Source organism: Camelina sativa, chromosome 4, assembly GCF_030686135.1.
Source record: "Camelina sativa cultivar CO46 ecotype springtype chromosome 4, ASM3068613v1".
In the NCBI taxonomy this organism is placed as follows: domain Eukaryota; kingdom Viridiplantae; phylum Streptophyta; class Magnoliopsida; order Brassicales; family Brassicaceae; genus Camelina; species Camelina sativa.
Window position 1 is genome coordinate 18,341,848 of NC_141883.1, and position 10,806 is coordinate 18,352,653.

Genomic DNA, 10,806 nt, shown 5'->3' on the forward strand with positions numbered 1-10,806 from the left:
AATTCTTAGAAGTTCAGAGTTTATGTTTGCCTGTTATCTTGTTGGTGGGCGGGTTTATGTGCCACATTATGTTTGATTTTGGAGCTACTCATAGCTTCATTACACCGGAGTGTGTGGAGAGTGCGGATATCAGAGGAGATTCTGGGGAGCGTACATGAGTTGTCAGACTTGCGGGAGGCAAATTCCTGAGAGTTATTAGGCGAGCTAGAGGAGCTGATATTCAGATCATAGGAGAGTCGTGGTCAGCAGATTTGCTTATCAGTCTAGTGGAGTTGTATGATGTTATTCTCGGGATGGATTGGTTGCATTGGCATATGGTGCATTTGGATTGCCATCGGGGTAGAGTGGAGTTTGAGCGTCCAAGAGGGAAGTTGGTTTTTCAGGGTATTAGACCAACTTCGGGGAGTCCCGTGATCTCGTCCATTCAGGCTGGGAAGATGATCGAGAAGGTCCGTGAGGCTTATTTGGTCACCATATCTATGCCAGAGTCAGTGGGAAAGTCTATGGTTAGCGGTATTCCGGTTGTAGAGGAGTTTGAGGATGTGTTCCAGTCGTTGTAGGGGTTACCATCATCTCAGTCTGATCCTTTTACGATTGAACTGGAACCAAGGACGATGTCGTTATCCAAGGCTCCTTACAGAATGGTTCCAGCAGAGATGGCAGAGCTGAAGAAGCAGTTAGAGGATTTGTTGAGTAAGGGATTCATCCGTCCTAGTGTATCACCATGGAGAAAACCGGTGTTGTTTGTCAAGAAGAAGGATGAGAATTTCCGGTTGTGTATTGATTACCAGGGCTTGAACCGGGTCACTGTGAAGAACAAGTACCCTCTTCCGAGGATCGATGAGTTGTTGGATCAGTTGAGGGGTGCTACTTGGTTTTCTAAGGTAGATCTGGCGTCGGGTTATCATCAGATACCGATAGATGAGGCAGATGTGAGGAAGAATGCATTCAGGATGAGGTATGGGCATTATGAGTTTGTGGTGATGCCTTTCGGGTTGACTAACGCACCAGCGGTATTTATGAGATTGATGAATAGTGTGTTTCTGGATGTATCTGTCATCATTTTCATCGCCGATATCCTGGTTTATTCTAAGAGTCCTGAGGAGCATGTAGTGCATTTGAGGGAAGTTCTGGAGAAGCTGTGGGAGCAGAAGTTGTTTGCTAAGTTGAGGAAGTGCAGTTTTTGGCAGCGTGAGATGGGTTTTTTGGGTCATATTGTGTCTGCAGATGGAGTTTCTATAGATCCGGAGAAGATTCAGGCTATCAGAGATTGGCCTAGACCGCAGAATGCCACAGATATTAGGAGTTTTCTTGGATTGGCAGGTTACTACAGGAGATTTGTGCAGGGGTTTGCGAGCAGAGCACGTCTTATGACTAAGTTGACAGGGAAGGATGTTCCTTTTGTTTGGTGAGCAGGGCTTTGCAAGCCTGAAGGAGATGTTGACTAATGCGCCGGTGTTGGCTTTGCCTGAGCTCGAACCCACGGTTGGTCTCTAACATATCCCCAAAAGGCGGGATGCAAACTCCCCGAATAACGTAGCTCTGTAGCAAGTCCGCTGGGGAGACAAGAGGTGCTACACAAGTAAACTAAGTTACAACATTAGGTAAAATAATCACTTCATACGCAAAACTTATACTTACCACGAGGAGAGTGGCGATGCCCTTCCGGAGGGAATTTGTTGGAAGAACTTCCCGACTCTTTAGTGCGGCTAGGGTCGCCAGACTTCTTTTTGGAGGAGGGATCACCTTCCCTTGTGCTTGCTTTGCTCCGCTCATCCCCTACAGAGCCAGTCCAGGTACAGGTTTTCTCACGAGAGGAGGATGACGTTTCATGTTCTTTCCTCTTCTTTGATTGCTTCTTTCCTCTTCTTTAATTGCTCAAGCTGCTTCGAACTGCCTTCAGTCTTGGACTGATCAGGTTGATTCGGACCTCCCACAATTTGACTACCAACAGTAGCCAAGGGGGGAACTTCTCTCTCTGGATTCATCTGCTGAGTCTGAATTAACAATCACGGGAGGTTCAGACGGTTTGAAAGTCAGAGCAGGAACCTCGCTCCCTTCGGGAGCCGGGGAGTCAGTACCTTTCTCTTTCGAAGGAATGCGAGCTTTCCCTTCAGCGAGAACAATCGACATTTGTCTTTTGGTCTGCTTCTCCGCATTCTCGAGACCTTTCTTGAAAGCTCTCTCCTCTATGTAACCCATCGAGGAAGTGTCGAACACACGGGGGAGAAGAACGGACGTAGGAACGACTCCTGAGTCTCCCTCCAGATTCCCTAATGCGTTCACACGAGAAGGAATAGCACACGATTTGACCACCGCAGATTCAGGAAAAGTACTATGCGAAGGTATGAGAAAGTTGACCTCACTCGAAGTGGGCTGAAATAAAAATAACAGTGTTAAAACGAAGTAAAAAAAAAATTGATGTACCATACGAAGTGCTCTAAGCTACCAATTTTTGAAGCCCACTTTGGAACATATAAACCTGAGAGATGTCCAAAGGTAAGCTCGTTAACCGGGAAGAAGAACAACAACTTCCACCATTTTTAATCCTTTTCGGGAAGGTCATCGAAGAACTTGAGCCCAGAGAGCGGGCTAACGTACAGAGTCCCCTTGGTTCGCCCAGTCTTCACGGTGTAAATGTGAAGGAAATCAGCCAGGGAGAGTTGGTAATCGTGCTCCTCCGCTAGTGTCTAGAGGTAGAAAACAGTCCGAACGAAGTTCGGACACATTTGAGGGAGCGCAAAACCCAGTTCGAACATTATCTGAATGATGAGTACTGGGAGTGGGCAAGACAATCCACATGCGGCGAAGAATTTCTTGAACGCACAGCAATAACCAGGTGGAGGGTTCTCCAGAGATTCGTGAGCCTCCGGGAACCGGATTTCTATCTCCTAAGGGATTCCGCACAATAACCTAAGCTCCACCGTGTCTTTCGTAGAGAGAATATATGGAGGGTGTGTAGTGACCCGTATAAGGGAGTACAAACCGGACAAGAAAAACACAATGAAAGAACTCGGAAAGAGTTTGGAAAGATGGAGAAAGAACGAGCGTGAACCGTAGGCTAACAAGAGATTTAGATGTTGGATGTCGGGAGACAATGGTGAAAAAGTTTAAGAGAAAGATAAGGAGAAGGATGGCCAAGGAAAAATGGAGAGAAGAACGTAAAACGGTCCATAAAAATGGAATGGTCGTGTACCAGCCGACCGGCCAATATACCACGGGATCATGGATGGGAAGGTCACGGTACGTATCCAGTACGAGTGGAACGTACAAGCCAGATGGAGAAGATTTCATTTGTCACGGTCAAGGAAATGGTACGTTGAGGAAAAATGGTCCGGACACGGACATGGGACCGTGTACTACGGACAAGCAAATGTTTGTATGTGGGACGAAGATGGGACATGTTCGAGACAAGGGGGAAGCGGAAAGGTCTGGTTTTGCATGCATTCTTGGGGGAGAAGTGCATGAAGTCTTGGGAAATTTTTTTAAAAGAATCGGCTGCAAGGCTCGTGGTTCAGTTTTTTCTTTCTCTTATAGCGGAAAGGTCGTGGTTCATTTTTTTCTTTCTCTTATAGCGGTTCGTCAGAAGGTGGGTCCCTGGCCTTGTTTGGGAAGATAAATCTGATCATTACCATAATTAAATCATGGGATACGGAAAGGATACAAAATATATTTAGTTTTCCGAAGCAGTAGGACGAAGATCAAAATTCCCCCGAACTAATCAGTTCGGGAGACTTGGAGGGCAACTGTTGGTACCACGATCAGTTGTTCCCGGGCTACATGTTTGATCTCGAGCCGAATGATATGGGCCAAAAGTCCAGCCCATTAAGCTAGGAAAGACCCGGTAAGGAGAAGCGGGGACGAAGTGAGACAAAGAGACAATTACTTCGGAGCTCAGAGATCTATTCGAATATTTTGTTATTAAGATCGTAATAAGTGAAGAACGTGATTGGCAAGGTACATTGATTCCGCATTGATTATAGTATAGTAAGTATAAATAAGAGGGAAAGGGAATTGTAAGGGGGATCAAAAAAATTCTTACAAGCAATAATATACGTTTTTCATCTTGCAATACGACAATAGTCTAATTAGATCAGAACCAATACGGCGGTAAGATCCTCCGCTCCAAAAACACTCCGAGAAGAGAAGTACGCTTCCCGATCTCACATTGGTCACCCTTCGAGTCATGTTCTTTCTTATTTATCGAGTATTTTAGATGTTGGGAAACAAGTGAGTTCCAAAACAATTTGTGATATTTGCTTACGGGCGAACAGACCCGAGAATATTTTTAGGAGAGTTCTAATAAAGCTGCTGGGAATTTTGACTTAATTCACTGTGATTTGTTGGGTCCTTATCGTGTTTTATCTACTTCCGAGGCTGCTTATTTTTTTACAATTGTTGATGATTTTTCACCAGCTGTTTGGGTTTCTTTGTTGTGTGAAAAGAGTGGGGTTGTTGTTTTTAAAAAAAAAAATCAAGATGATTGAACGACAATTTGATAAAAAGGTTAAGGTGGTGCGTAGTGATAATGGTGGAAAATTTCTGGCTATGAGGTCATATTTTGCTGCTGAAGGGATTTTACACCAGACATCATGTGTGTATATGCCTCGTTCGTTGATGTTTCAAGCGAGTGTTCCTATCAACCCTCATTCGTTGATAATTCAAGCGAGTGTTCCTATCAACCCTTCGTTGATAATTCAAGCGAGTATTCCTATCAAGTTTTGGGGTGAGTGTGGTCTTACGGCATGTCATTTGATTAATTAAAATTCGTCGACCTATGAGATGCTGTATGGTGTGAAACCAGATTATACTTCATTGAGAGTTTTTGGTAGCTTGTGTTTTGCTCGGAAGGTTACTCGTAATAGAGATAAATTTGGTGAGAGAAGTCGACGGTGTGTGTTCATGGGATATTCGTTTGGGACGAAAGGTTGGCGAGTGTTTGACTTGGAAGCAAAAGAATTCATTGTATCGCGTGATGTCAGTATTTCAAGAATCCAAGTTCCCATTCCAGTCAACGGTGTCTCCACGATCTGATTAATTAAAGTTGGTTCCATCACAGTCACTTTTGTATGATGATGATGGTGCATTTTTTGATGATGTACCCAGTGTAGATGTAAGGGGGAGCATTGAACACGGTGGTGTTATGACAAGTGACGAGATGACTTCACCGACACAGGTTGTTAGAAATACTACTACGGATGTGGGAGATATTACTGAGAATCCTCACCAAGATGGGTCCTCTTCTCCAGCAGAAATACTTGAGCCGAATGTGACTAAAGGTAGCCATGACATTGTTTGCATAGATTTTGTGGAATACAGAGTGAAAAAGCAAAAGCCGTACGTGACACTTGTTATTCGTATTTGACACTCGTATTGATTTTTCTTATTTGCATACAAAAAAAATAAAAGCACGTACTTTGTAAATGTTGCAAGATCCAGCTTGATCAATACAATTCAATTGTCTTTAAAAATACATGAAGTTGAACAGTTTCACATTGTCTTCAGATACTTGACAAGCTCATTAAACGCGTTGTATGAGGTACCCCCACTTTTGACAGAGGCTTTTAGCTTCTGTTTTATACCAAGGGCTCTCTCCTGCATCCCGGCTCCTTCGTTTTCCACCATCAACCTCTTCACAGCTCTGTCAACCTCTCCTCTATCCACTTTACTACCTTCCACCTGAAACCCTATTCTCCAAACACTCTTTATACATAGCGTTCAACTTCTGCTCGCTATGAAAGGGCCTACAAATCATTGGAACTCCTTCTGCTATGCTCTCGAGTATTGAGTTCCATCCACAGTGGGTCCAGAAGCCTCCCGCTACAGGATGTCCAAATACTTCTCTCTGTGGTGCCCGTTTTACAATATATCCTCTTTCAGATATCATCTTACCGACTTCTTTTGGCAATGACTCTATCCCATTGAAGCCAGGGATCGAACCTGGTCGGATGACCCATAAAAAAGTTAGTTGCTACTTGCTATAACACAACCCCCAAGTCATCTCCAGCACTTCCTTGGTTTTCATTTGAACTACGGTTTTCGCTAGGCACTAGGCCCATCCCAAACACTCGACTAGCGCGTAGTGATTTCCAAAACATGGATAGTAGTATATCCAAGTATAACTAAATTTCCTCGGGAGTGGTTCACCGAATTTGGTGCAATTAGTCCAACAAAGTCCAAAAGAGTTGGTACATAATAGCAATATATTTTCTTTTAAAGTAGCCAAAAATAGTTCAAGTAGGAAAAGCTCGGCCTAGCGAATAAACGAAGCCCGATCAGTACGGCCGCTAAAAGAGAGATAGAATCGAATTCGAATATATATAAGAATATAAGACAAATTGGGAAAAAGAAAATAGTTTCATTTGAAAAATAAGGAAAAAGATTTATCCGAGATCGACTCTCTCGATACCACGAGTTCGACTATAAAAAAAAACTCTTAAGAATCCTAGACTCAATATTTGTAAAACCCTAACTTGTATCCAAAGCTAATTAAAAATCCTTTGCAATGTCATTAGCTTTTGCTCGAGATTAATAAAAAAAAAGTTGTTTTTTTTTTTAATCTTTCTCTTGTTTTAGTTCTCCAGTTTAGATCCGTGTGAATCCCACACTAGCACAACCACTTTCCCACGATAAATATTTTATATAGCGACAAATTAATAATAAATTCAGTGAATTCATTTTTGTTTACAGATATTTTCATAAAGTTTACGATTTTTCGACACTAGTTAACAAAAATTACACCAAAAACTTTTAAAAACAAAATAAATTCTTTATAAAATAAAAAATAACATAAAACATCTATCAATTTTTTATATATGGCCATTTATGGATATCCTAATATTTCTAATTTCTATCATTAACAGTAAATATGATAATTAATAAATATTCTAATATTCATCAAAGATCTAATCATTTAATCTGAAATTATTTAAAATCAAAATTAAATAGTATATACTAAAATTTAATAAAATTACTTATTCAGTTATTCTTGATAAATATAAATACTTATAAATTTTCAAATTCAACACCTTTTTATTTAATAACGTATATTTTATATATTTGTAAATACAATAAAATATATATATATATATATATATATATACAATTTTAATATTTTATTAAAAATAACAAATATTAGTTATGTTACGAATATATATAAAAATATATAGTTGTCAAAAATATATATAAATATATAAAATATTTTTCCGTGGTATTCAAGGTAAAAGGATAGTATAGTTTTGTATACAATTAAGTGTTGTCCAGTTTTGTATACTGCTCACTTAAGAAAATATGCCTCGGATCTTGACCATTTTGTTTCTTTAAAAAAAAACCGAACCGAAACTGGTTAATAATCTAGTGGTCTCAGACTCTCAGTCAACGACTCCCCCATAGAGAGATAAAAGAGGTAACTTTATAGTTTGTTTTTGATGAAAGAGTTTATGGTAACTTTAGCTCAGGGCCGGGCCTATCCCCTCTTTTCACAAAGGATTTAAAAGAAGGGCTCTCTCCTGCATCCCAGCACCTTCGTTGTCCACGATCCACCTTTATACAGCTCTCTTAACCTCTCCTCTATCCACTTTTCCTTCAAGTGAAGTGTTTTCACATGTTGCATCATTGGAGATATATGTCCTAGAGCCATACAGACTTTCTCCTCGCCTGCTTTTTTAATACTTCAATGTATTAGTTATTGGTTCTAGTTTGATCCAATGTTAGGAACAACTAAGAAATAGTCTTCTCTGTAAATGCGGATGAGGCAATAATAAAGTGCAGAAATTAAATAACACAAGATCTTTGTTAACGAGGTTCGGTTTTTCCTACTCCCCGGACCACGTCTAGATTTTGATTCCACTAGAACAAGAAAGCAAAATACAACCTATTCGCAAACGTGTAAATCAAGCACAACCCTCTTAATTCACCGCTCCGTTCTATAACATGAAATCTTAAGGATAAATCTATATCCTTAACTAAACTCACACTAAGTCTAGATTCAAGCCAAGATAACCTAACCTTGGGCTAAACTCCCCCTGAGGGTAGACTTCAGATCTTTAACTCTCTTGAGAAATCTTCACACACATGTCACACCGACGAACAAAGAAGTTTGAACAACACAAGCACCAAACCGCGAAACTAAGCCTCACACAATGAGAAAGCTCTCTAGGATTATTATCTTTACCTCTCAGCTCTTTTGCCTTTCTAGGACGTGCCCAACACCTTCTTATATACCCATCAAGACTTCCTAATCAGCATAGAAAAATATTTCCAAATTTCATAAGAAAAGGCTTTTTTCCTTTTTGTTATTTTCCTTTTCTTTTTCCTTTTAAAACTCCAATTTAATTAACCAAAGAAATAGTAGTTTTCCTCTTCAATTCATCTTCAAAACGCCCTTCAATATTGCCTTCTCAAACCTTCTAGAACTTCTCACACAAAAAACACCAATAATCCTGTATCACTTCTTGAATCATAAAGACACTACTTCAGACAAACCAATACATGTTCATTCTCCCCCTTTTTGACTATGCTTGTGAACTCATCAGTTCAAACACCTAAACAACATCACAAGACACATCTTCATTCTCCCCCTGAATGAGTCACAACATGGTCAAAACTAACTAGAAAATTCTCCCCGCTTTGCAATACGCGGTTGATAGCCTAGTACACCACCTCCATTGAAATTATCTTTTCTAACCCATATCTTCTTGCGCCTTAGACCTCCATATAACCTCTTGAATGAACCTGAAACAATTCCTCGTAAGATGTCCTTGAACTCCACAATGATAACATGTAGGACCTTGAAACCTTACATCATAAGCATTATCCATTTGGCTCCTCTCTCTCAACAATCTGAAATATCTTGGCCTAATATGCCCAACAACACCACAATGATGGCAAACAGGTCGAAAAACTTGTCTAGGTGCACTCTGCAATTCGAAAATCCTTTTACTATGCTCTTTCACATATACGTTCTCTGAAACAGTCTTTGAAGCAGTCTCTGACACAGTTCCTGATGCAGACGTAATTTTTCCACTTGAAACAAACACTGGATCCGAATTTGACACTTTTCCTTCATATCCAAGGCCACACTTATCTGTCTTGCCAATATTCAAAATATGATCCAACTTCTTTGTACCATTATTAAGCATCCTCAAACTCTTTTGAGTTTCTTGAAGTTGTACTTTAGCTTTTGATGCTTCTTCTTCCTTTTATGTTGCATATTTCTCTGCTTCAACGACTTTAGCCTCTAACTCAAGCTTTTCCTTAATCAAAATTGAATTATTCTCAATCACGTTAAGCCAATGTGCATACAACTTCTCATAACTCTTACCAAGTTTTTCATAACTCATATCCTCTGCATCACTATCACTATCAGATTCATGTTCAGATGCAGTTGTAGGTTTTGCTGCAGGTTCAGAAGCAGTTGCAGACACTGATGCAGCCACTGATTCAGAACTATCTTCAAAAGTGGTAAACGCCACAAAATTCTTCAGTTCTTCTTCTTCATCTGAATCAGTTTCAGAATCACTAGTAACAACATTCATAGCCTTCTTCTTATACTTTTGTAGATTGGCACAATCAGACCCATGACCGTATCCTTTGCATTCAAAACATTGAACATTCTTTGATGAAGTCTTCATCTCTTCACCCATTCTACTTTTCTTCTCTTCGCCCTTACGCTTCAGAAATTTAGCAAATTGTCTTGATAACATAGCCATTGAATCTTTACAAGATGATACCTTAAGAGCTACTCCAATGTCAACTTCCTTCTTTATTGCTTCCTTAACTTGATCATCTTTCTTCTTTACTCCTTCAGCTTCATATGCTTTGCTTAATTTAAAAGCTTTAAGAATCCCAACAAACTCATCAAAAGTCATCTCATCTAAATTATGAGCTTCTTCAACTACAAAAAATTTTGACTAAAATTTTGCTGGCAACAATCGCTTCAGCTTCTTCACAAGCTTTTTGTCTTTGTACTGCCTTCCAAGAGCAAAAGCCTCATTAGATATATCATATAACTTAGCACTGAACTCAGCCACAATTTTTTTTTCTTCCATCCTTAGATTCTCAAATTGTGATGCCAACATATCCAGCTTTGTTCTCTTAACACTTGAAGTACCTTCAAACATATTCTCCAATGACTTCCACGCTTTCTGAGCTGATACACATTGAGAAATTAACTTGAAGTGGCTTGAATCAATAGCATTGTAAATCGCTGTGTTTGCCTTTGAATTACAACTTGATAGCTTTTTCTCTGCAGCAATCCACTTATCTCTTGGCTTAAGACTCTCAACTACTTTATCATCAACAACTTTAGGAGTCTCCCAACCAAGCTCAATCGAATTCCAACAATCTTCATCAAGGTTACTAATAAACGTTTGCATACAAACCTTCCAATATCTGTAATTCGTTAAATCAAGGAACAGTGGTCTTGACATAGACGTGCCTTCTCTGTAATTCATCACAATTGATTCAAAGCTCTGCCTTACTTCCTAAAATACCCTCACCCTTGATCTATCCGAAACTAGACTAAATCTCTATCGAGAACCCGCTCTGATACCACTTGTGAATGCGGATGAGGCAATAATAAAGTGGAGAAAGTAAATAACACAAGATCTTTGTTAACGAGGTTCGGTTTTTCCTACTCCCCAGGACCATGTCTAGATTTCGATTCCACTAGAACAAGAAAGCAAATACAACCTATTCCCAAACGCGTAAATCAAGCACAACCCTCTTATTCACCGCTCCGTTCTATAATATGAAATCTTAAGGATAAATCTCTACCCTTAACTAAACTCACACCGAGCCTAGATT

The 10,806-nt window shown here is 39.8% G+C and overlaps 1 protein-coding gene and 1 pseudogene across 1 annotated transcript; both read right to left on the reverse strand.

Moving 5' to 3' along the window:
- Window positions 1–8,605: 8,605 nt before the first annotated feature.
- On the reverse strand, window positions 8,606–9,869 carry LOC147945929 (uncharacterized; annotated as a pseudogene).
- A 42-nt stretch (window positions 9,870–9,911) lies between these two features.
- LOC147945930 (uncharacterized) lies at window positions 9,912–10,430 on the reverse strand. Its single transcript, XM_087509413.1, has one exon. It carries the CDS (start codon window positions 10,428–10,430, stop codon window positions 9,912–9,914), a length of 519 nt encoding a protein of 172 aa, XP_087365539.1.
- Between the last annotated feature and the right edge of the window lie 376 nt (window positions 10,431–10,806).